General features: G+C 43.4%; 3 protein-coding genes across 10 annotated transcripts; all 3 read right to left on the minus strand.

Annotated features, from left to right (window-relative positions):
- Window positions 1-237: 237 nt before the first annotated feature.
- tom1 (target of myb1 membrane trafficking protein) lies at window positions 238-9653 on the minus strand. 6 transcript variants are annotated; one of them, XM_089019208.1, is made up of 16 exons: window positions 9478-9653; window positions 8529-8613; window positions 8360-8438; window positions 8130-8279; window positions 7917-8042; window positions 7686-7823; window positions 6670-6786; window positions 6332-6462; window positions 6137-6179; window positions 5940-6063; window positions 5798-5864; window positions 3170-3254; window positions 2936-3001; window positions 2496-2558; window positions 1245-1284; window positions 238-927 (listed from the first exon to the last, which is right to left on the minus strand). In XM_089019208.1, exons 1-16 carry the CDS (start codon window positions 9527-9529, stop codon window positions 833-835), a joined length of 1461 nt encoding a protein of 486 aa, XP_088875334.1. In that variant the 5' UTR covers window positions 9530-9653; the 3' UTR covers window positions 238-832. The 6 variants fall into 6 exon arrangements, with proteins under 6 accessions (XP_088875334.1, XP_088875333.1, XP_088875332.1 ...); XM_089019207.1 differs by having other exon boundaries at window positions 6332-6465; window positions 7686-7820; window positions 9478-9651; XM_089019206.1 differs by having other exon boundaries at window positions 6332-6465; window positions 9478-9651.
- Window positions 9654-12706: 3053 nt separating this feature from the next.
- On the minus strand, window positions 12707-18402 carry LOC148885943 (bMERB domain-containing protein 1). Of its 2 annotated transcripts, none has more exons than XM_089018564.1 (6): window positions 17637-18402; window positions 16001-16115; window positions 14939-15012; window positions 14722-14836; window positions 13773-13843; window positions 12707-13654 (listed from the first exon to the last, which is right to left on the minus strand). In XM_089018564.1, the coding sequence occupies exons 1-6, from the start codon at window positions 17659-17661 to the stop codon at window positions 13536-13538; spliced, it is 519 nt and encodes a 172-aa protein (XP_088874690.1). In that variant the 5' UTR covers window positions 17662-18402; the 3' UTR covers window positions 12707-13535. The 2 variants fall into 2 exon arrangements, with proteins under 2 accessions (XP_088874690.1, XP_088874689.1); XM_089018563.1 differs by having other exon boundaries at window positions 16001-16118.
- Window positions 18403-20267: 1865 nt separating this feature from the next.
- On the minus strand, window positions 20268-23040 carry mfsd6l (major facilitator superfamily domain containing 6-like). Of its 2 annotated transcripts, none has more exons than XM_089018826.1 (2): window positions 22659-22797; window positions 20268-22017 (listed from the first exon to the last, which is right to left on the minus strand). In XM_089018826.1, the coding sequence occupies exon 2, from the start codon at window positions 21974-21976 to the stop codon at window positions 20306-20308; it is 1671 nt and encodes a 556-aa protein (XP_088874952.1). In that variant the 5' UTR covers window positions 21977-22017; window positions 22659-22797; the 3' UTR covers window positions 20268-20305. The 2 variants fall into 2 exon arrangements, with proteins under 2 accessions (XP_088874952.1, XP_088874951.1); XM_089018825.1 differs by lacking the exon at window positions 22659-22797 and adding an exon at window positions 22902-23040 and having other exon boundaries at window positions 20271-22017.
- Window positions 23041-25458: the final 2418 nt, after the last annotated feature.

The following is a 25458-nucleotide window of genomic DNA, read 5'->3' on the forward strand; positions in this document are numbered from 1 at the left end:
CAGTGACTGCCTTTCAAGCAGCTCATGTATATTTTTTTCTACTTTTTCCTTTCCTTTTGTGGCTGCCTTTCCAGCAGCTCCTGTATTGTTTCTTACCTTTTCCTTCCTCTTCCTTTCATCACTTTGCTTTGTGACATGCAAATTTCCCCTTTGCCAGTCGAATAAAGGCTAATCCAATCCCATCTCCAAAATAGTGCATTTTTTAAGGTGAGGCGATCACAGGAACAATGGTTGGTTGTTTGGTCAGTTATTTAATTGAACTCTGCATTTAAAGGTAAAACATCTTCAAAAAGAAATATTATGGAAGTAAAAAAAAAAAAAAACATGAAAAAAATGTTACCATTTCTTTACATCCGATATCAATATTAACCTGAAATGAAGCCTCAAACTCTTCAAGTGAGAAATTGCTGACATTTTGTTGCAATTAAGTTAACAGTGTTTGTACTACGTACACAAATGCATTATCTGTAACTCACCATGAGATACCACAAATAAGAGTTCATAGCAATATAGTCATTTATGTTGCAAAAGTTGTTTTAGTATCAATATTCCACATTTCCTTCAATCGGAGGAATGATACCATATAAATTGTGCAAATATTTGCATTACCACCACTTAGTTACATCAAGCAAAAGGCTCTGGCCTTCATTCATTTGTTACCAGTTAAAAGTCCTGTCAAGTAACATAGCAAGATACACAAAAAGTAATGATGGGCCACCGTCCTCCATGCTCTAATGTGCCTCGGATACACAAAACCAAAATACATCTCCGTCTGTCCCTTATGGCCGAGGGACTTTGTGAGAGTTGCTTGTGTGGCAAGCAGAAGTGCGGCTCAGGATTCCGAGTGGTTGGCGTCCTGGGAAGACCGTCGTACTGAAGGCAGCCGCTCGGCTGCTTTGGCTCTTTGCGCCAAGAACCTGTCAAATTCTTCAAAAGAGGACAAACACTATCAGACAAAAAAACAACAACAAAACAATCTGAAAAAATATTATGAAAATGAATCCATGTCAATCTAAATTGAGTGACTGTGAGTTCTTGAGATTTGAATTTGTTGCACGTCTCAACTCATCTCACACACACGCACGCACGCACGCACAAATTGACCAAACCGCAGATTACATTTCAAGTCCAAAGCAAAACAATCGTCCCACACTTGATCTGACACAATGCAAGTGAAAAAAAAATACCAAATAAAATCAAGCCCCCGTGAGTAAAATTGATTTGTCAGTTGCAAGCATGCGCACCTTCGCTTGTGACACCATCGGAGTCCTCGTTGTCATCGTACTGTGTCACAAAGACAAACGACATTGTGCAAAGTAATTAAACACAATGTAACGTTATGATGAAAGCTACAGTGCAGGCGCTTGTGCTAACCACATGTACCCGTTTCTGTATTGTAGATGAAAATGCCCCCCCCCCCAAAAAAAAAAAATAACATTGTGGCATTGAAAATTCTAGTTTCATTTTAATCTAAATACAGTGATACCTCTGCTTACGAGCACTTTAGCTAACGAACTTTTGGCCCTACGGACATTAAATTCGCGAGAATATAATCTTGGCATACGAACTACTTTTCTGGAAACACGCGGAGCGCCACAGTGGCTGGCGGACTATTTTCGGCAGAAGAACACCAAATCACACGGCCAAAAAGCGCCACTGTGGCTGTCGGGCTACTTTTCCACACCCACTTTCTTTGAGTGCACTCAGTGCAGACGTGGTTTATTATGGAGTGGATACTTTTGCTTTTTTGGGAGCGAAAAAGACCCCACCACAGGCTAGTGTTAAGCCGAAGAGGACATAAAAGAAAATTACGGTCGAGCAGAAGAAGGAGATCATCGAGAAACGCGAACGAGGTGTGCGTTTGTGTGACTTAGCGTCCCAGTGCCAGTATGCTAAGTCCACCTTTGCTACGTGTGGCTAAATGTGTTTCTGTGTTGTCCAAGCAATGTTCTCGGGTAATATAAGAGGTTGAAAAACTTGTGTTGATTTGGATTAACGAAAAGCAGCTAGTAGGGGACAGTGTGAGTGAAGGTATTATCGCTGAGAAAGCACGGCAACTTCACTCGGCTATACAGTACAGTTTATTTATTTAATTACAATACAATAGCACATTTATTATACATAAAATAAGGTATATTTTGTGTAGTTTTAAGGCTTAGTTAATAGAAAATTATGTTTTATGGGGACCTGGAAATGGATTATTCTCATTTTTAATGGTTTCCTATGGGATATTAATATTTGGAAGATACACTTTTCATTTTACACACACTTTCTGGGAACCAATAAAGTTTGTAAGCTGTACTGTATTTGGGAAAACTTTTTTTCATTCATTGAAGGTGCGCCTTATAGTTCTCATACAGAAAATACGGTAATTATTCTCATTTTTAATGGTTTCTTATGGGATATTAATGTTTGGACGACACACTTTCTGGGAACCAATTAAGTTTGTAAACTGAGGTATCACTGTCTACGCTTTTAGTCATCCTACTGCTCACCTCATCATCCAACTCCAGCCATTTCTCAATATCCTCCATGACATTGGACTGCTTGATGGGGATCTTAAAAGAAGAAACATATATCAAACAAAAAAATGACTGCCTCTGACCCCTTCAAAAGAAAACAAAAACACACACACACAGAAAACAACGACGTATACCAATGTGACATAAAAGCAGAACCATTCTAAGGAACTGGAACATCAGGACAGAGCAAAGCAAATCCTTCCATGCGCCCTGCACACCCTTGGCAACTCAAATAATCATTCAAGTCTTCAAGGAGCATGCAAACTAAACAGTTTATGGGGCTGAAAACATAAATAAACCATGGACCAGAACAAAAGTGAACTGCAACCTCACGACGACAACAATGACGACTACTTCTACAAACCCCAGACAAAAAAGTGGCAACATGAATCCCACTTTGTACGTGGACCCACCATTCCCCTTTTAATCATCCAGTCTAACTTTGGTGAGGAGCCGCGGGAGGAGGCAGGGCTGCAATCCTTCGTTGCACAGATAGAGAATTCTTTCAAAGTAGGATCAAGTGATTGCAATCTATTTTTTGACACTGTGACTGACATTGTAAGAAGCACAATAACATGGCGCAAACGAGCAGCTTCCTGCATCTACGTGAGCAATTTATGCAGTCTTTTTTTTTTTTTTTAACTTACCGCTTTAGAGTTTTGCACGGCGTTGTCCTGCATTTGCGCAAGGCCATCCAGTCCAGTGGCTGCATGGTCACTGACACCAAATTCACTGGAACGTGAAGATTAAGTGAAAATTAGGCAAGCAATATATTCAAACACCTAAGAAAAAAAGCCTTAAAGGACAACCGACATCACTTTTTTGTTTTTTAATTAGAAAAACGTTTTATAGCATCTAAAATACCCAAAACATGAAGTATGATGTTTTTAGTCAAATGCAAAACACCAATAAAAATGACTTCAAGTGTCCAAAATCTGAAAAAAAATGAGCTGCGAATTGGGCATTTTCAGAAAGTCCCGCCCCCATTTCGTGACGTCACGCCAAGACGTCTTGCATTGCTTGTGAATCAAAACAATGGCTTCAGATTCGGATAATATGCTTTCTTCTTACACATCCAGTTATGAATATGATTCAAATAGTCCTGATGAGCAAAGCATACATGTTTGCAATCGATTAAAGAATTTATTTGGGCCATTTTGAGGCAACATTGGGGGACAATCTCTCACAAAAAAAGAGGCACAAAATGGCAATCAGGTCCGGTGAAGAATGAAGAATTTCCACGGGCTGATATATTCCTTTCATTGAGTTTGCCTCCCTCTGCTGGCGGATTTTGGGTGTAAGACATGGTTTTCAAAAAAAAAAAAACAGTACAGCAAAATACAGTAAAGTCTCGTTATATCGATATCGGATATATCGATAGTCCCGGTTATATCGATACTATTTCTATGCATGCACGGAGAGAATTACATGCAAACAGGGTCGGATATATCGATAGTCCCGGTTATATCGATATTTTTTCAGACTCCCTTGAATATCGATATAACGAGACTTTACTGTACATTGACGTGTTGGAAAGACGCTACAATGCGTCTTTTTTACGGTGAGGAGGCGTTCCTTTTCTGACGTCACGTACGGACTCGTCACCAACTCAAAAACAAGACTTCCTGAATGTTCAGCGCAAGTCTTAAAACGTAAAATATAGCTATATGCGGTGGAATCTTATTAAAATATGCCCAGTAGAAGTCATTTGAAGCCATTTTACAAATTATGGACACGACTTGTCCGGAGACGTCGGTTGTCCTTTAAAAAATACATCATGTTCTTTGTGTTATTTTATTTCCTGTACAGTGATACCTCCGCATACAAACACTTGCAGCTCACAAACGTTTTTGCCTCACAAACATTACATTCGCGACCATATAGTCTCAGCTGACGAACTAGTTTGTCATGATGCCAAAAGAAGTGTTAAACAATTTCGTGTTTTCTGGATTTTGGATGGCAGAAAGGTGCACATTTCTCCCCATCCAAAACAGTTGAGTCAGGCGACCCCTAATTGTCTCTGAGAAGGTGATTGCAACCACCTGGGAATGGCCAATTGCCGCTGGGACCTGATTGGCCAGAAGCTCAGGTGAAGCACATTTAAAACCAGACTGAGGAAGAAGAGGGAGAAAGGACAGCCTGGCGAGCAGTGTGACCTGAGGTCTGCCGAAAACTGATATCCACCACGACTTCAAATAAAGAAAAGTCAAAATATCCTTCCTTCCTTTTATCATCTTTCCACCTGCTCGCTGTCTCGCCGCATAACATAGTTGGATGAACATCAAACCACACGGTCGAACAGCGCCACGGTGGCTGGCGGAATAGTTTTCGTCACCACCTTTCTGTGTGTGCGGACGTGGTTTGTTATCGAGTGTAGTACTCTTGCTATTATGGGACCAAAAAAAGACCCCGCCACAGGCTAGTTAGTGTTAAGTCAAAGAGGACACAAAAGAAAATTCTCATTGAAAAACACGAACGAGGTGTGCGTTTGTGTGACTTAGCGTCCCAGTACCAGTATGCTAAGTCGACCAATGCTACGTGTGGCTAAGTGTGTTTCTGTGTTGTCCAAGCAACGGTCTCAGGAAATAGGAGAGGTTGAAAAACTTCTGTGAATTTGGATTCACGAAAAGCAGCTAGCAGGGGACATTGTTAGTGAGGGTATTATCGCAGAGAAAGCACGGCAACTTCACTCGGATATCATCAAGAGGCAACTACATCAACGACCATCACAAAGGTAAATAAAATGACTTTATTATACAGTATAATTTATTTCTTTAATTACAATACAATAGCACATTTATTATACATAAAATAAGGTATATTTCATAGTTTTAAGGCTTATTTAGTAGAAAATTATGTTTTATCGGGAGCTGGGAACGGATTATTCTCATTTTAATGGTTTCTTATGGGAAATAAATGTTCGGCAGACGAACCTTTTGCCTTACGCACACTTTCTGGGAAGAAATTAAGTTTGTGAGCTGAGGTATCACTGTAAATGATAGCAGTCCACGTTAAGCGCTTTGTGACAGCTTCAGCTATTGTTAAAGCGCTATATATATATACAGTAAAGTCTCGTTATATCGATATCGGATATATCGATAGTCCCGGTTATATCGATACTATTTCTATGCACACACGGAGAAAATTACATGCAAACAGGGTTGGATATATCGATAGTCCCGGTTATATCGATATTTTTTCGGACTCCCTTGAATATCGATATAACGAGACTTTACTGTATATAAATAAATATGTATTGTATTGTTTTTCCGTACCTTCCTCTTTGAGCTGAGCTATTTGTTTTCGGCAACAACGCATCCATAACATCGCCTTCCCTCGTGTCTGTTGAAAGCGTTTTGTGCGATGAATGAAAAGTTGATGATAGTTTTGATTAATTTGTCAAATGAAAGAACTTACGAAGCCCTGCCATCTGGTTGGACAAAGTGTCCTCTTTTGATTGGCTGAGCGAGCCTCCATTTGTTACTGACGCAGCCGCTGATTGGCTCACATTGATGTCCGTGAGGTTGACATAAGTGTGACCCTGCAAATTCCAAAAAGACTAAGTGAGATGCGTCAACATGAAAAAAGAAAAAAAAAAATCAATGGTTGTGTACCTGTTGTGTTGTGTTTGGACAATTGTTTAAGTTGCTTTCGAACCTAAAGAAACAGCAACAAAGACCAAGAAGAAACAATCTACACGTTTGTGGGAGAGAACAAAATACGTATTCCGACGAACAACCTCTGCTTGTGTACAAAAAATAACCAACAGGAATAATGTTTGTTTGAGGAAAAAAAACCTGTCGGTTTACCTGTGATAGCGTGAGAAGGCGGTATTCATCTGGTCATTGGTTGCAAGTAACTCCTCAATCAACTTCTCCTCACTAAGCCTGGGGATAATCTTCACGATCCTGTCCTGCATTTCCTTACATACTGTGTACAACTGCTAATGACACAACCAAAGGGAAAGAGCGAATGTGTGGGTCGTGGGGTCGGGGGGGTTATGGCGTTGCAGATGTAGCACATGCATAAAGGAAGAGATCAGTTAAGGGCAACGAGAAAGGGCGGGAGACATATTGTCACGGAATAAAATCAAATGAATAATGCACTGAGATTTATAATCACGCCCGAACGGGTGCCATTTGTGTACCTCCAACAACTCCATGTCAGCTTGCTTTACCGTGACAGGATCTAGCTGACTCATCATATCCGACATCATTGCCAGGTTGGTCCGCACCACTCCCAGCTCTGCTTTTAGTGCCCCCACCTGGAGTAATAAGAAGTCATATTTGACTAAAGTCATTCGCTGCCATTCCTGAATGTATTCGAGAATTGAAAAGCATGACGTGGAGCGCCATTCCCGAATTCGTTCCAGTTCTATTTTTTCTCGGGGGATCGGACCTCTGGCAATTATTTTCCATCCCGCGAGGGGGCAGCATTTGCTTTTTGTACAGCGGCCCCCATTTCAAGCTCAGTTAACTCCAGACCCATATAACATAGGAATTAACGCTTTTTTCTGATGAAAAAAGAGAGTCTAATGTTTCTTACGCTGCATCGAATGATTATGTAGCCCTAAAACTCAATGTTCTGTGGTTCCTGCAATTTGAGTGAAAATGACAAAAACCTTGTCACTGGAGCGGACACATTTTTGCACATCGTCTGTCAGTGAATGAGTTAATACACAGGTGTCAAAGTCAAGTCAAGGCCTGGGGGCCAAACCTGGCCTGCTACGTCATTTTAGTCGGCCCGCAAAAGCAAATCAAACTTGTGAAATTGCATGATGCTGACTAAAGTTTCAAATTGTCTCATGTAAACCACTTGAAGCGCTGACAACCACAAAACAACAGTCATTATTTTTCACTTCAAATTTGAAAAATGGTTCCCATTAATTTATATTGTGCTCTATATGTAATACAGTATGTGGAGCGGATTAAACATTCTAATGGTTTCTCTAAATTCATAACAGCCCCTCGAGAAGAAACTAACTAGAAAAAAATGTGTTTGAAACCCATGACTTAATCACTATAAATGCCATTGACCCAACGTACATGGAGGTCTGTTGAAGTGCCAGAAACTTGTCAATCGGAGCACTTGTAAGTCAAGATAGCAGGTATCGTGAAAAACAAACAAAAAAAGGCTTAAAATAAGTGCAGCAAAGACCATCACCTGGTTGGGAGTGAAGGCACCACTTCCACAATCTAAGGTATGTTTTAGCTCAAGGGTCTGGGGTGGGGTTAGAGATTTGGAGGACAGCAGCGCAGTGGGGACAGTAGCAACGGCCGGCCCGTTCCGAGACGAGGTCTGCTAAGCGAGGCACAGAAAACACCCGAAAAGAAAGATTGACCAAAGATTTTCGAAAGGTAGCGTTCTGGCGTTGAAGTGAGAAAGGCGTTGTACCCTTTTGGGGGCTTGGTATCCATCCAGTTCCGTCACAGGGAATTCAAGGCCTTTCCGGCGAAGGTCTTCATACACTGACACCACACCCGTCAGGTCGGGCGAGCTACGGAATGCGTCTGCCCACGCCTTGATGACAAACGATGAAAACCGCAAAATAACAAAAGGTGGAACGTGTCAAGGCGCACGAAAAATAGCTCTTTAGCAGCGGCCGACCTGGATGATGCCGAGCACTCTGTCGTGTACGATCAAAGGAGGGGTGTTCCTTGGGATGATAGAACGGACTAGAACCCCCTCGATAAAATCCCGCGTGGTCACCAGTATGTGAAACCTGTATCCGCAGTTCTTCACACAAGTTTCAAGCACCTGGAGACAGACAAAATGTGCCTCATAAAACATCGCAGGAACAAAAAGAGCCCTCAGCGGTGGTGTGTTGAAACACTCACGGTGAGTGCCAGCATGACCTCCTTAAAGTTCCTGTTGCCCACAATCCGTTTCTTTATGGCTCTCACTGCATCTTTGGGTCTGCAATGAGGGAGGATTGACATTTCACACACATGCAACCCTGAGCTCCTTTCTTAAAACAAACAAACAAACAAAGACACAGAAACACACCCTTCCTCAGAGCTGTTAACCACATCGCAGATCTCCATGTTGAGAGACCAGTCTTCGGACGGCAGGCTCGAGCTGGTTGCAATCTCTGCCAGAAACAAACCGACAAACAGACAGATATGCATTCTTAACAGATGTGCTTGCGTTTGTTCATTTGATACAAAGGTGAGACAAATGCGTACAAATGTAATCCAAATTATTGGGCATTACAGGAAGCCTTCTTGTTCCAGTGGAACGAACGGTTGTTTGGACTCTATACAGTTCATGATGGCGCTTCAACAGCGCACTGTGGTATGGCAGCGTAAATAAAATGGGCAGCAGTATTTCAATTTAAAAACAGTTTGAAATCTGAGATTCTCGTCTACTATATCTGAATCTTTTCCACACTACAAACAGTGGAATAAAATTACTTTCAAATATCTCAATTAATATTATAGTACTGTATATAATAATAGTATTAGATGATAATAATAAAATTTCACTGGTCTCTAAGCTTACTGGAAAAAAGCTTAACAACAGCCACACAATAGCCACAATCATGTAAATATATAACTTCAAAAATATCAATAAACAACGCAATTATGTTTCCTGTGTGCGATATTTGCATGATGACTTGCCTCTGATGTAGGTCAGAAAGACCTTACAACCAATCTCTTTGCAACATGGCGATGTTTTGGACCCGCCCATTCCTAACTATTGGCTGACAATCACGTCAATCAAGAATTACCGATTACGCTGCCGTCAATATCAATAATTACGTAATTATGATTTAGATAACACCGTATTATACACCACAACTCTATATTATGTAGTATGTGAATTTTAAAGTCAATTATAAGATAAATACGGGGGAGTGTTCGCAAAGAATGACGAACGAAGATGCCGGGCTTGCTCGTCATTTGGTGATTACATTGAAACTATGCATGAATGAAAGGCTGGAAAACAAGCTCACCGATCCGTTGTCCGACGGGCGTACTGAACGGGTTCCCAAGGAGAAACTCCATCGTGGAGGCGGCGAAGGCCCCGCAGAGCACCAAAGAACCGAACCGAGCCGAGCCGAGCCGCGCGCACCGGTCGGTCGAGCTCGCTGCTGCACCCCGCCTTCGGCCAGCGCAAAACGGGCCACTAGTTGAGCTGCGTCACGAATTTAAAGGGACAGCGTCATGGAAGCATCAGGCGGACGTTTTGGCAAAAGTGCGCTGCACACTGGATGTTTTTGGCGCGACACTCAAAAGAACGACTTGACGGGAAAATATGTATCAAATGGAGTAGACCCTGAAAATGTACAGGATACGGTGTGTGTACATTTTGGATTTACACTATCGCAATTAAGCAATAAAGTAGATTCACAACTGACATTATTATGCAGTAGCACGCAGTAACTTTGATAAATACTTTACAGTAATCCGATTACTGGCTAGTAGCACATTAGAATAGTCTGTTTATTCGACTAACAATTATTGGCTTCACTGGAAACTCTGAAATGTCTCCTCTGCCATGTTATATACAATGAGGTCATCACATTTTGAATAGAATAATGGAATGCAAGGGGTTACATTTTTTATTGTTGTCACCCAACAGGTCAGTCGAGTCAATCAACCTGTGACTCACTGCCTGCCACAAATCTCGCCTCAAACCCAACACCAGCATTCCTTTCATCACTTTGCTGCTGTGAAATGTAAATTTCTCCACTGTGAGACTAATAAAGGCAAATCCAATCCAATCCAATCCAAATGACGCTCGGTTAATGACGAGAAATGTTCCCAAGTCAAAGACTAAACGCTTTGTTTTTTGTACAGTATTTGATGCAAATTGTCATTGGGACCAAATAAAAATTAGTGGCTAAAAAGGCTTCCTTGGATTCTTGGTAAGACTCTCGCTTGTGGTTTCTGTTTCTCCGAGACTAAACTTTGAATTGGTGACAGTACTGAAATACAGTCAACGCTGTTTAAGGAAAAAGATTTAATTGGCGATGTTTGATGTCACGTTTCCAGGGACTCTTTGATTTCTGAGTAAGACAAGGCGCCTTTTCCACCAGCGCCCAATTAGAGTGGGTTGGCATGTCTAGATATGAACGCAGTGCAGCCCAATAATTAGTCTTCATCTTAAATACAGCAGGGACAGTTGCCTGTTCGCGGGTCTGTTCATCGCCAACCGTGTGTGACGGCCTTCCTCTGACTGATGTCAAATAACAAGGATAGGATGGGGGCGGGGCGAGACACTTTAGTGAAGCGCACAGTTCACGCGATGGCTGCGTGAACTATTAACTGTTTATAATTCTGTTACCGTGGTATCCAGTTTTTTTATGAATACTCCAATTGGCTGCGTTCACTTCGCTTAAACCAGGAGAGCAGGAGGGGATGTTTCTGAAGAGCACCCACTGTATGAGTCATCTAGGACTGCAGTGTGTGTCTGCGTTAGTTGTGGGGCAAAGGGATACACAGTCAGCCCGATCCTCAAAAGCAGTGTTCGAATAGCACACTTGCGCGATGTCTGACATAACATTCATCTTTCACATGAGTCACAAAACAGCATTTTAATGTACCTGAAAGAAAGCACAAGTTTTTTTTGTGTGTAACGGCGATCTTTATTTTTCCACAAAACGAACTCTGCGATATTGTGGTCCATAAGAAAAGTAAAAGCAAAAGTAAGGAGTCACACACCGTTGAGCTTGATCATAAGAGTGGCGGTAATTGCCCTGCCAAACAGCCGCCATATTAGAAAAAAACTTCATTCCGGTCACCTCCTGTGGGACACTTAATGAGATCATATTACACATTTACACACTGCAAGAATCAAGACAAGATCGCGGAAAATCTTACTGGACCCTCTTCACCCTGCCCACCACCTTTTCTAGCTACACCCATCAGGCAGGCGCTACCGATCCATGCGAACCAAATCCAGCAGACATTTAAAGGACAACCGACGTCACTTTTTTGTTTCCTAACTGACATCAGAAAAACGTTATATTGCATCTAAAATACCCAAAACACGCAGGCTGATATTTTTAGTCAAATGCAAAACACCAATCAAAATGACTTAAAGTGTCTAAAAACTACAATTTGAAACCGGAAGTGGCCAGTTTCAGAAGGTCCCGCCCCCTTGTTCGTGGTGTCACGCCAAGACGTCTTGCCTTGCTCGAGAATCCAAACAATGGCTTCAGATTCGGAGAAGATGCTTTCTTGTTACTCATCCAGTTATGAATATGATTCAAATAGTTCTGAAGAGGAAAGCAGACATGTTTGCAATCGATTCAAGAATGTATTCCGTGTCATTTTGAGGTATCTGGGGGAGAAATGTAGCACCCAAAAAAGGCAGAAGATGGCGACAAAGCTCCGTGGAAATGGGCAGATTTTTTTCCTTGGAATTTTTTGTCAGCAAATATCAAATAGTAGTCCCGTTAATCCCGTTATAATCATTGTACAGTGACACCTTGGCTTACGAACGCTTGAGCTCACAAACTTTTCGCCTCACGAACATTAAATTGGCAAGCATATCGCTTCGGCTGACAAACTAGTTTTCGGTGGACGAACCAAACCACATAGCGCCACGGTGGCTGTCGTACTAGTTTTTGTCACCACCTTTCTTATAATAATAATAATAATTAATTTCATTTATGAGCGCCTTTCAAAACTCTCAAGGTCACTTTACAGTCACAGGATCAGCTTTGAGTGCAGACATGGTTTGTTATTGAGTGGAGTACTTTTGCTATTATGGGACCGAAAAAGACCCCACCACAGGCTAGTGTTCAGCCGAAGAGGACAAAAGAAAATTACGGTCGAGCAGAAAAAGCTTGGCCAAAACAAACATGCGGATCAAAACTCTAAAGATGGAGGACACTGATTTGCTGTGGCGACCCCTTGAAGGGAAAAGCCCAAAGGAAAAGAAGAAGAAGAAAAAGGAGATCATTGAAAAACACAAACGAGGTGTGCGTTTGTGCGACTTAGCGTCTCTGTACCAGAACGCTAAGTCAACCATTGCTACGTGCGGCTAAGTGTGTTTGTGTGTTGTCTAATCAACGGTCACAGGCAATGGAAGAGGTTGAAAAACTTCTGTTGATTTGGATCCACAAAAAGCAGCTAGCAGGGGACAGTGTGAGTGAGGGTATTATCGCCGAAAAAGTGCGGCAACTTTACTTGGATATCATCAAGAGGCAACTACATCAACGGCCATCACAGAGGTAAATAAAACGACTTTATTCTACAGTACAGTTAATTTCTTTAATTACAATACAATAGCACATTTATTATACATAAAAGAAGGTATATTTTGTGTAGTTTTAAGGCTTATTTAGTAGAAACTTATGTTTTATGCGGACCTGGGAAGGGATTACTCTCATTTTTAATGGTTTCCTATGGGATATTAATGTTTGGAAGATATACTTTTCGTTTTACACACACTTTCTGGGAACCAATAAAGTTTGTAAGCTGTACAGTATTTGGGAAAACTTTTTTTCATTCATTGAAGGTGCGCCTTATAGTTCTCATACACAAAATACGGTAATTATTCTCATTTTTAATGGTTTCTTATGGGAAAAACATGTTTGGCAGACGAACTTTTCGCCTTACACACTTTCTGGGAACCAATTAAGTTTGTAAGCTGAGGTATCACTGTACCTCCAGCTCTGTACTCACTTCAACCACTGTCTGCTTGATACTTTACATATTGTCTCACAGTTCTTCCTGAGAGCTACTACTTATAGTAAGGAAATAGATTAGATGAGCCTTTATTAGTGTCCTCCATACTTATTTGTCATGTCTTTTTTCCTGATGAGACGAGTGCAGCATGTTCTATCAGAGACAAATTCCTTGTGTGTTCGACATACTTGGCCAATAAAGATGATTCTGATTCTGACATAGGACAATGGGGATCTTACAAACCCCCAAAGCTCAAAATATCTTTTCATGCTAAATTCGGCTTGTACACCAAACGTTTTTCTACTTTGTAAACAGAGTTTTCATTCTTTTAAAATGCATACGAGGACCAATGAAGCGATGCGCGCAACAAACGTTACATGATAGCGCAGGTAACGCCACAGCACTCTTTCAGTAGCGTTATTCCAGTTTTTGAGAAGAAGGGCGCCGCTGTGCGGGGAGCTTCGGACATCACCTTGCTGTTTTGCGGAGTGCCTGATTTGAAAGGGAGGCATATTGCTAAATACTAAGTTCTGTCAAGTTGAGTTGATGCATTTCAAGCCAAGTGGAGACATTGACAGGCTTGTGATTGACAGCGGCATGAGAAGCTCACCTATTGCAGCCAGAGTGTTGTGGAGCTCGGGCTGCAAGACGTCTGCCATTTCTCGGTCTTCTTCTTTCTCTCTGGGAAGAAAAGGAAGGTCAGGAGGGAAGGCATGTTTTATCGCAGCGGGATGAGAAAACAAAAGCAGACGAGTAGTCAGAGGATCATAGTTTTTAACTCATTCACTGGCAGACTATGTGCAAAAACGTGTACGCTCCAGTGCCAGGGATTTTGTCATTTTCACTCAAACGGCAGGACCCACTGAATAAAACATCCGACTTTAACGCACAGTTAGGGCGCTGGAAAAAATCATTGGCACCGCCCTTTCTACTCTCGAGGATTTCAACACTGCAAGAATGCAAACAAGGGCGCGGAAAATCCCACTGGACCCTCCGCACCCTGCCCACCACCTTTTCCAGCTACTCCCCTTAGGCAGGCGCTACAGATCCATGCGTACCAAATCCAGCAGACATTTAAATAGCTTCTTCCCCCAAGCCATTAACTCGTTAAACAGTAAGCCAAATAGAACTGAATAGTGCCTCTTTGCAATTTTTTGATGATGATACTAGTGCAGCGTGTTCTATCGGAAACAAATTCCTTGTGTGTTCTACATACTTGGCAATAAAGATGATTCCCATTCTGATTTTGAGTTTTAGGACTACGTAAACATTCAATGCAACGTAAGAAACCTTAGACTGTCTTCTTTCATCAGAAATGGAAAAATTGCCAAAGTTCTGGCCAGCGCTTTATCTGCACCCCCCCCCGTAAGAAAAAGCAAAACCCGAACAAATTTTGCAATGGCGCTCTATATCATGCTTTTCAATTGACAAATAAATTGAGGAATGGCAGTAAACGAGCTAATTCTTTCAACACACGGACGGTTCCACCTTTTTCCAGCGACGACGCTTTTGAGTGATCAAACCCGCGAGGTGCGGAGGAAGTGTGCGAAGAACCTCACCTGAGCCGTTCAAATTCCACATCGTCCACAAGGAAGTCTCTGGTCTCCACCAGCTTGCTGATCTGCTGCAGCAGCTTCTCCTCTCTCATCCGATCCTCCTCGGACTTGTCTTGGTCTGTTCAACCGTCAACGCACACCCCCACACAGTCATCATTAATCAGTGCATTTAGGGGGAAAAAAGAAGAGCGCAGTGGAAGTGGCTACTGTTTGAATGTACCCGGGCCTGAAACCAGTTTCTGCAGCTCTCTCTTCAGCCTTGTGATTTCATTGCACAACTGAAAGTCTTCCATCCTGTGTGGAGGGGAAAAAAAAACACATCCACTTATAAAACGTGAATTCCTAAACAGCAGAATAAGGTGACAAAAATGAAACTGTTAAAGGACAACCGACATCACATTTTTGTTTCCTAATTGACATCAGAAAAAAAAGTTTTATAGCATCTAAAATACCCAAAACACGCAGTATGATATTTTTAGTCAAATGCAAAACACCAATAAACTTGACTTAAAGTGTCCAAAATCTGCAAAAAAATTGAGCTGCGAATTGGGCATTTTCAGAAAGTCCCGCCCCCAGCTCGTGACGTCACGCCAAGACGTCTTGCATTGCTGGAGAATCAAAATAATGGCTTCAGATTCGGAGAATATGCTTTCTTGTTACACATCCAGTGATGAATATGATTCAAATAGTTCTGAAGAGGAAAGCATACATGTTTGCAATCGAAAAGAATTTATTCCGTGCCATTTTGAGGCAACATTGGGGGGAAATGTATCACCAAAAAAGAGGCAGAAAATGGCAACCAACCTCCGGTGAGGAATTAATCAGCCTGTTTCCACAGGCTGATAAATTCCTTATATGGAGCTTGGTCGCCCTCTTCTGGCTCTTTTTGGTGCAACACAACGTTTTCAGACCAAACAAGCACAGCAAAATGCATTGACGTGATGGAAGGTCTGCAACAATGTGTCCTTTTTTTCGGTCAGGGGCGTTCCTTCAGTGACGTCACGTACGGACTCGTCACCAACTCAAAACAAAGACTTCCGGAATATTCAGCGCGAGTCTTAAAAGGTAAAATATAGCTCTATGCGGTGGAATCTTTGTAAAATACGCTCAGTAGAAGCCATTTTACAAATTATGGACACAACTTGTCTGCAGACGTCGGTTGTCCTTTAAGAGGTCCATGTCAAACTACAGTAACCCGAGCAAAATGGCAATCGTTTTGGGTATGCCGGATGTGCATCTCGATTTGTCTTTATTGATTATTACATTAGATCACCTGTCTTACATGTATCTCAACTCTGATTCCCGCCGCACGAGGATATTTCGCAGTCGCTCAATTTTTAACAGCTCCCCTTCGATGTCCTCGAGTGTGATCGAGGAATCAGCCATGGAGATGACATCTTCTGATGAAAGATAAACGAGGCAATCACATACATTTATGACATTCATCTGAAAATATATCCGTTCAATTTTAAAACAAGACAGAAACGTGCCTTATCGTCACAACACAAAGATTGACTTGACGACACCCCCCAAGTCGAAAGACAAGACGTCGTCGAGAATTCTTGACGATGTCTACTTGATATCTAATTTAATCCTGTTGACCTCAAATAACCCTCGGTTCACGAGCCAACTGGTTAAAAAACAAACAAGTTGCAAGCATTGACACTCCAGAGAGCCAACCATTTGCATACTACCCATTAAAAAGTCACATTTCCATAAGCTGTCCTATTTAAAGGCAGAAATGAAGTGTAATTACGTTCACAATGAAACACCTGCGTATGCGAATATGCTGCAGGCTCCCCTAATTATGGGACCGCAACACTTGGAAGGCAGTTGTAGCATGAAAATTGCAAGCCTGCTAATCCAAAAATAATAGTCTACATGCATTATCATGGCTAAACGCCAAACATCCGTGTTTCCATTTTCTGCAGCATTTCATCCCATCAGGGTATCCCAATTTTGGGCAAGATCGTGAATGCTGACCAATTGCACGGCACAGGTAAACAAACCACAGAGTAGCCAGAGAAAACAAAATTCAATATTCTGTTAAATGTACATCGTAGAAAATTACGATGACATTACTGTGGGGGATTTACAGTTGAAGCAACAATGATTGAAAAATTTCCCTGTTGTTTTAAATTGGAACAAATTAAATGTCGAGAAGGGGAGATGAGGTGTTGGTTGGTAATTATGACAAGTGACAAAATGTAATTGAATATTTAAAATGTAAGAGGCAAGTATGAGAAAGTTGAGTATGTACAGACGATCAGGTAGGGTTCACGTGTTAAGGTTCACGAGTTCGGTGAAGCCGTCATTTGAGTGACTGCACCAGCCCCCGACCCCCACAACAGCCTCCTACTCGTTTACTGCGCACCAAGGGCGATGAGTCACCCAGTGGAGCTGAGATTTACTTTTAATTACCTGCGTTTGAATGAAACGACAAAGACACTTACATATCGAGTTACCGTTGATACCCAAACTCACCCAGACATTCACGTGGCGTTGCTGCAACTTCATTTTAATAGAGGTGGTTCCTAACCTTTTTTTCCCACGAAAATCAAATCAACGTTCTGTCGAGCGTTCAGTCAAAGTATATGTAACCAATGTATAATGCCTACAGTATGCTATGCGGCTTGTGAGGAAACATAAGCAAAACCTCCATGTGTTCTAAGAAAGAAACAAACGAAAACATGCAGTTACATGATGACTTTTAAAGCGACTGTTCAATTTGATTGGGAGAGGGGAATAACTCATACACGGAACGAAACAGTGTTTTGAATTTCTACTGTTCGGTTAAAATATTACGGGCCTAAATGTATTTATTTCCTTCACTACCAAATGACTTGTAAGACGTGTAACACAACAAAACAAGAAACGGTTTTATTTTAACCACTCCATATGGGAAACAGGCGCCTCACCTGATTTCTCATTCGCTTCATCCATTTCCTCCCGGTCCAAAATGTCGTCTTGTCCAGAAGATGTCTGTTACTATTTCATGTTCCTCACCGGTAGTCCCCTTCAACACTGCACTCGAGGCAACAAGGCGCTCACGGGTGGGAATTGGGGAGAGTCGCTCGTGGATGCTGAAGCCAATCGAACACTGAGGAATCTGGGATCACCACTCGGAGTCGCCCCCTACTGACACATGCGTGCAACGACAGGCCAACCGTGGGGTAAGGGCAACAAACGTCGGCGAACTCAAACCATCTGCAGACTTCTTTCAAAGGTTCTTGGGGGGAGGGGGGGGGGGTCCCAGACGGTGAGCAAGTGCATCTTTTGGGACGCCCACCCTCACTGTATATTGCAGTGGCGGAACGTCAAGGCCCGCAAAGCCTACTCTGCTGGCCTGAATCACGGGCGCATTTTTATTCTATTTTATCAATGACTTCAGCTTCCTTTCATTACTTTTCCCGTTGCGCTGCTTCCACGTGTTTTCATATTTAACTCATTCACTGCCAGACGTGCAAAAAACGGGTCCACTCCGGTGCCAGGATTTTTGTCATAGTCACTCGAATTCCAGGACCCACAGAATATTGAGTTTTAGGACTACATAAACATTCAGCAGCATAAGAAACCTTCGACTCTCCTTTCATCAGAAAAAAAGAGTTAATTCCTAAATTATATGGGTCTGGAGTTATATGAGCTTGAAAAAAAGAGCGGCTGTCCAAAATGCAATAAGGTACATATATACATACAGTAAAGTCTCGTTATATCGATATTCAAGGGAGTCCGAAAAAATATCGATATAACCGGGACTATCGATATATCCGATATCGATATAACGAGACTTTACTGTATATTGGTTTATATAGCGCCTTAACAACAGATGAGGCTGGAACAAAGCGCTAACATGGAAAAAAGGGAAATGCTGCCTCCTCATGGAAGGGAAAACATTGCCAGAGGTCTGGCCAGCACTTTGTTGGCACCCCCGCAAAAAAAAAAAAAAAAACGGAAGAAATTCGGTAATGGCGCTCCACGTCATATTTTCAATTCCGAATAAATTCGTGAATGGCAGTGAATGAGTTAATAGCAGTTAGAATAAAAGGAGTGGTTTGGACATTTACTTTCGGCTTGAAGGGAAACGCCAAAAGGAAAAGAAGAAGTTTGGAGATTTACTGTTCAAGCCATTTTCAAGAAGGACTTTTCAAGAAAAAAATGGACATTAAGGAAGGTAGGTCAGTTCTACTTCTTTCTTTCCATTCCGCTTCCTTTTATAACTTTGTTGCTCTGTTACTTCTGGGTAGAGTGAACACTGGCGCAAATGGCTGCCGCTGCTCACCCGCACAATAAAAAAAAAATCTTATCCCATGACTGCAAAGTGTCCTTGAGAGTTTTGAAAGGCGCTTAGAAATTAAATGTATTACTTCCGGGTAGCTAATTCGCACAAAACAAATGATGTGACTGCTACGTCCGTGTAAGCTCTCAGTCGTACAGGAGTGGTCCATCGATGAGAAGGTTTCTTCAGCCGTCATCTGTACTATTTATATATATAAATGGGGCCGATACGACCAGTCAGACTTTAGTTCGCTGACGAAGCCTCTTGGATAGGAGGCGAAACGTCCGAAACCTTCACTTTTGTACAGATGATGGCTGAAGAAACCTTCTCATCGATGTGACTGCTACAAAACGTAAACGTACATTATCCCGTGACTGTAAAGTGTCCTTGAGTGTTTTGAAAGGTGCTTATAAGTGAAATGTATGATGATGATGATTATTTCCTGGCTAATGCTACCCTCTAGTGGTCTTGTAGTAAATCACACCACTTTTTTCAGTCTGGGTCGATTCAGACATAGCACTACTGAAGGCCTAGCGACATCCACGGCCCGCCACTGGCATATTGATATCTTAGAAGAGCAGCGCTCATTTGTCAGTAGTAAGTAGCTAAGGGGAAATTCATTTGTACTGTTCAATTTAAAGCTTTCAAAATTACACACGTCAAGATACGCCAAAAAGGATGAGATGAAAAGCGGGCGTGAGCTCAGTCATCGAACCTCGCCTTGTGCACACGTTTGCTATTTGCATTTCACCGAGCGGATTCGCAATTAAGCCTTCCACGCCTTTTCTACAAACCTGCTGGGGGTTGTTTGTCTGAAAATGAGCGCCTTGTGTCAATTGACAACAGTTGAGGCCTCTGCCCACATAAAAAAACAAAAAACAAAAACAAGAATAGCATAGCCGATTAAACAGCTCTTTTTGGAGGAGGCATCAATGACTTGCAGATTTTCATAAAGCGCAGTTGAGCTCACTGTTTGTGGTCGGGTCGAAACACAATGTTCATTGTGTTGACACAATGTTGGTTTTGCGCTGCCACTTCACACTGGCGTGTTCGGTACATTCGTTATCCTCCGCAGTGGCATTGTATAGACCAGGGGTGTCCAAAGTCGGTCCTGGAGGGCCGCCGTCCTGCCGGTTTTGCAGCTCTCCCAGGAGCAACGCACCTGATTCAAATCATCAGGAGCATTTTGATGCTGCTTCAGAGCTGGCCGATGAGCTGATCATTTCAATCAGGTGCGTTGCTCCTGGGAGAGCTGCAAAACCGGCAGGACGGCGGCCCTCCAGGACCGACTCTGGACACCCCTGGTATAGACTATGGGCTTAGTGTCTTTCCATGACTGTTTTTGCTGCTGTCATCTTCCATCGCTTGATCCAGCCAGTCTCTTTCTTCCTCCGACTCTGAGTCGCCGGCTTCACTGGCGTCCGCCGCCAAAAGGCGAGAATAGTTGATCCTGTAGTGGCGGGGGGCGTTGCACTGGAGCAGAGGCAGACATAGGCACCACAACATCATGGCGGTGGCCAATCCTCTGAAAAGCCAATTCAGCCCACAGCAGCGAACGGCGAAGCCTCCGGCAAAACTTCCTAACGCGCCCCCCAAGTCGAAAGACAAGACATCGTAGAGCCTCTTAATTGTCCTCTCCGTTCCCGGCGCGGCAACGTCGTCGCCGTGCACCTTCACGGCCCACCAGAAGGCTCCGCTGCTGAAACAGCTCATGAGCTGAGCGGGTAGCACGGCCCACGGCCCCCACAGGAAAGAGTAATACAAACACTGCGCTCCCAGGGCGGCCACCCCCGCGGCCAGCAGCCCGCCTGAGCCGAGCAGTCGAGCGAGTCGGACCGCCGCCAGCGGGAAGGCGGCCCGCGAGAGCGACGCGAGGCCGAGGGACACCCCCATGTGCAGCTCGCCGCCGCCGTGATCCTGCATCTGCCACAAGAGAAAGTTGTCGGCGGCCGAGCGCGTCGCCCCCACCAGGAGGGCGGTGACGGCGCAGAGTGCGGCGCGCCGGGAGCCGCGTACCAGCCGAACCACCTTGAGCAGCCGGTTGACCTTTCCCGGCCGCCTGTTCCAGTACAGAGGGAGGAAGGCCGCGACGGGCAAGGCCAGTGCCGACACTCCGGCGTAGAGAAAGAAGTGCACGGCGCTCCTGGAGGTGCGTCCGATGATTAAACAGTTTAAGCGGCTGACCAGCAGCCCCGCTCCTGCGGCGCCGCACGCGGCGCCGAGCGAAGGCCACGCCCCGGCGCTGCCGTACCGATCGGAAGCATCTGCGTAATCCAGATAGTCGTACAGGCCGTCGTCCGCCGTCCAGTCAAGTGGGGCTGCCGCCAGCTCCCATGCAGACACGGTGATGAGTACCAAGAAGAAGAGCTGGTGTTGAACATCCATCACCTTCAGACTGGACAGAAAATCCAACTGGCCTTCCTCTTCGTGTTCCTCGGCGTCCCGTTTGCGTCGCGTCTTCTTTTCCATCGCAGAGGAAAAAGTTGTCGGATGGAACTCAATTGCGCTGTTGGTCTTTGGATCCGCTGTCCTGTTTGTTATGAGCGCGGGAAGCTGTGAAGTTCTCCCGACTGCGACAGGAAAGGCAATAGTAGCCGCGCTGACTTTTCCGTCAGACTCAAAGGGCAACGTAGTGCTTCTCAAACTCGCTCCGTTGCAGATGTCCATGTGCGTTTGCAGATCCACAGGCGGAAAAAGAAGCACGACAAGGGATACCGCAGCTGAACACACCAAAGATCCGTGTATCACCGCTCGCCTCTTGTTGTACATCTTGGCCAGCGAGCTGGCCAGGGGCTGCCACACCAGCGAAATAAGGTGCTTGGTGCCCATGATGATGCCCGCCATCTCAGGAGCGAGTCCCAGCTGTCTGAAGTACAGCGTGAGGAAGGGGAGCAGGCAGGATTTGGCGCAGGAGTACACCAAGTGAAAGGCTCTCGCCAGAGCGAGGGTCTGCTTGACATTGATCTGCTTGGTCTTCTTCATGGTGGTGTTCCCGAATGCTTGATTGGCTACACGTGAAGCAACTAAGGGACGCACAGTCATAGATATGGTGTGAGAAAATAAGCAGCACCCAAAAAACAAACAAACAAACACTCGCTTGAACATCGAGATGGGATTTCACACCCTCAGATTTTGTTAATATTCAGTGCACAAGCCTGGATCATCGTCATAAGAGTTTGAAACAATATAAAACATGACTATAAATTCTCACCTAAATCACGACAAATAAAAATGTGTCGTAGGTAAGTAGGTAATTAGTGGTTCCTCTCAAATAATTAGAATCCATGTACATGTACATTGTGGAAAAATGTATTGTTTAATATTTGTATTCATTTCAAAATTCACATTAGTTGCATCTACAATACACGAGTTTCACTTTTGGAATTGGAATACTGAACTATATGAAACTTCTGTTTCGCTGAGATTCATTCATGATCTCACGATGAATAAATATCACTGTAAACATTCGTTGAAAGAGTGAAACAATGCGACAGGCTGGAGAGTGATTCTAAATACGTATATGACTCACAGTTCGAAGCGTGATCAAAACCAACCGCAAATGTCAATTTTAAACGAATTACTCTCCCGTGGTGTCTGTCAATCAAAACCGATCATAGTGAGTGAGAACGTTGGACATTTAAGACGTATCTCCTCCAACGTGTACCTGAAGAAATGTCCGTCGAGCGCGCCACACCAAAACACTCATGTCAAATTGAGTTTAAAAACACATATGGTTGAAGAGAAAAGGTTAATTTCGAGCTGTGGAAAGGAATAAGGAACTTGACTGTCACGAACACCCGTCGGGCCGGATACGCCAGTTCGAGACGTGGAGTTACCGGCCACGTCATAATATACTGCGCTGCCTTCACAGGCTCAAATAAAACACGAAGGATGTAGGATGTAGTACCTTATTAGCTCTTCTCTGGCCGACGTCTTAAATCGTTTCGGGTACATCTTCCATCACAAAGTGTAGCATTAAGACTACAGTACTTAGTAGATCCACCTGTTCCCAGAGAGCACTTGTTCGGCAACGTGTAGAAGACACCTGGATATTATTTCCCCCTCAGATTGCAGCGCTCCCTTTAGACCCGGGTGCCCAACTACAACCGTTCCATTTATGGATATTCGATATGGGAAAGCCGAAAGGAAAATATTGTAAAACATTTTTTCGTCGCCCGGTGGATACATTCACAATAGCAAAATTATGAAAGGAAAAAGAACAAGTAGAAGAACAAAATATAGGCGCTTACAGTTACATGTATCAAATGCTTTTATTTTTGTACTTTGCACTATGTACAGTTCTTTTTATGAAACTTTTATACGGTTGTATATCTCAACCTCCTGACATTTTCTTTTGTGCATAGAATACTTTGTTTTATCTTTTGACAGCCCGCCCCTTTCCAATTTTGCTGCAGTATATTGTAAATTTCCCCATTGTGGGACTAATAAAGGCTTTCTGATTCTGATTCTATAAATGCAGTCTGGCATTCAAAACATTTGCATATGTTGAGAAAGTTAGATTGTATCCTCATTTTATGTAATGCTGTAATACTGAACTGATCTGGCAACCTAGCCACGACGCGACATCACGTGACTTGACAGCGATAAAAGCCAGTTTGTGTGTTTGACTTCTCGTACGACGATGAACGCAGTGGTTGCTGTCTGTGCTTCGGCAAATAAATATCCTACTTGTATGATCTAAACAAGAGGACCTTCTCGACTCTTTATTCTCCCAAATGCATCGCGAAAGCGCTGAAGATCTCAACAGGTTATGGGCCCAGGAGACGTTTGGGAGATAAAGTGAAGCCAGAAGTGTATCCAGACTTGAAAGAGCGGTGAGCAAACGAGGCTATCGCTAACCGGCTAAACAGCGGTCAAGATGGATCAAGGAAGGGCAAGCAGGCACCTTCGACTGGCATTCGACGGAGATGAAGATAAGTACGAGATATGGGAAACAAAAATGCTCGGACATTTTCATTTATTGGGACTAAAGAAGACCGTGCTAAGCGAGCCGGCGACGAGTTCCGATATGGCTACGGATGCAGAGAAAAATGCCGATGCGTATGCCGAATTGATAAATATGCTTGATGACAAGAGCCTCTCACTAATAATGAGAGATGCACCTGATGATGGAAGAAAATCTTTGAAGATATTGAGAGAATATTATGCCGGGAAAGGAAAACCACGGATAATAAATCTGTACACCACGCTCACGTCGCTTCAAAAGAGGAACGATGAAAGTGTTACAGACTATATCATCAAAGCCGAAACCGCCATCACAGCACTCCGAAATGCAGGTGAAACTTTGGGAGATGGACTACTTGTTGCCATGGTATTAAAAGGACTACCAGCAAGTTTCAAGCCATTCACAATCCATGTAGCGCATTCAAATGATGAAATCAAGTTTGCAGATTTCAAGACGAAGCTACGGAGTTTTGAAGCCACTGAGAAATTGAACACTGAGTCAGGGGACAGTGTGATGAAGACACAGGGTCGGAGTGGACGACAAACCACCAAAACCAACACCCGTGACCAGCACAGTGATGACACAAGCATAGTGTGTTTCAAGTGTGGTATCAAAGGCCACATAGCAAGAGAATGTCGACAGAAGACATGGTGCAGTCATTGCAAAAGCAAGACACATAAAGACGCAACGTGCAGGCGTAAGGACAAGGACAGACGAGATGACGCCAGTAAAGCGTCAGAAGACGGCGACACCGACATCGTGCTCAAGATGAAGGACGGCGAGGCCAGATCCAGGGAGCAGTTGGGTCGCGACATCAGAGAGAGAGGATTGATGGTGGACACAGGAGCCACTTCGCATATCATCACTGATGTGAACATGTTCAAGAATTTCGACAGCACGTTCAAACCGGAAAGACACCGCGTGGAGCTGGCGGACGGCACACAATGCAGCGGAGTCGCACATAAAAGGGGAGATGCTGAGGTCTCTTTGATTGACATCAAAGGACAAAGACATAAAGCAACGCTGAGAGGTGCTTTATACATTCCTTCATACCCCCAAGACATTTTGTCTGTAAAGAAGGCAACCACCAACGGGGCAACAGTGATATTTAAAGAAGGTAAAAATTCACTGATTACGAAAGGTGGGACAAAATATGGTATACATGTGTATGGAAAGTTGTACTATTTGCATATTGAGAAAGAGACACAGATAAATGAAACAGATGAAAACACATATTATGGCATGAGATTACAGCCTAAGACTAGTGAGGTCTTTCAGGAGCCTAATAAAAGAGCCCAAGAGTCATGTGTACAAGACAGGGATGCACGCAAAAGTGCAGTCACAGAGCCAAATGAACATAACCTCACACGACAAAGTGACACAAATGATGAACCTGAAAATAGAAGGTATCCTACTAGGGAAAGAAAGAAACCTAGTCACTTTGATGATTTTGTGATTGAGTACAGCGATAACGATGGGGCACACACCACAGTAGACT

Source organism: Hippocampus bargibanti, linkage group LG17 (genome assembly GCF_051943395.1).
Source record: "Hippocampus bargibanti isolate YZ-2025 linkage group LG17, ASM5194339v1, whole genome shotgun sequence".
Classification (NCBI taxonomy): Eukaryota; Metazoa; Chordata; class Actinopteri; order Syngnathiformes; family Syngnathidae; genus Hippocampus; species Hippocampus bargibanti.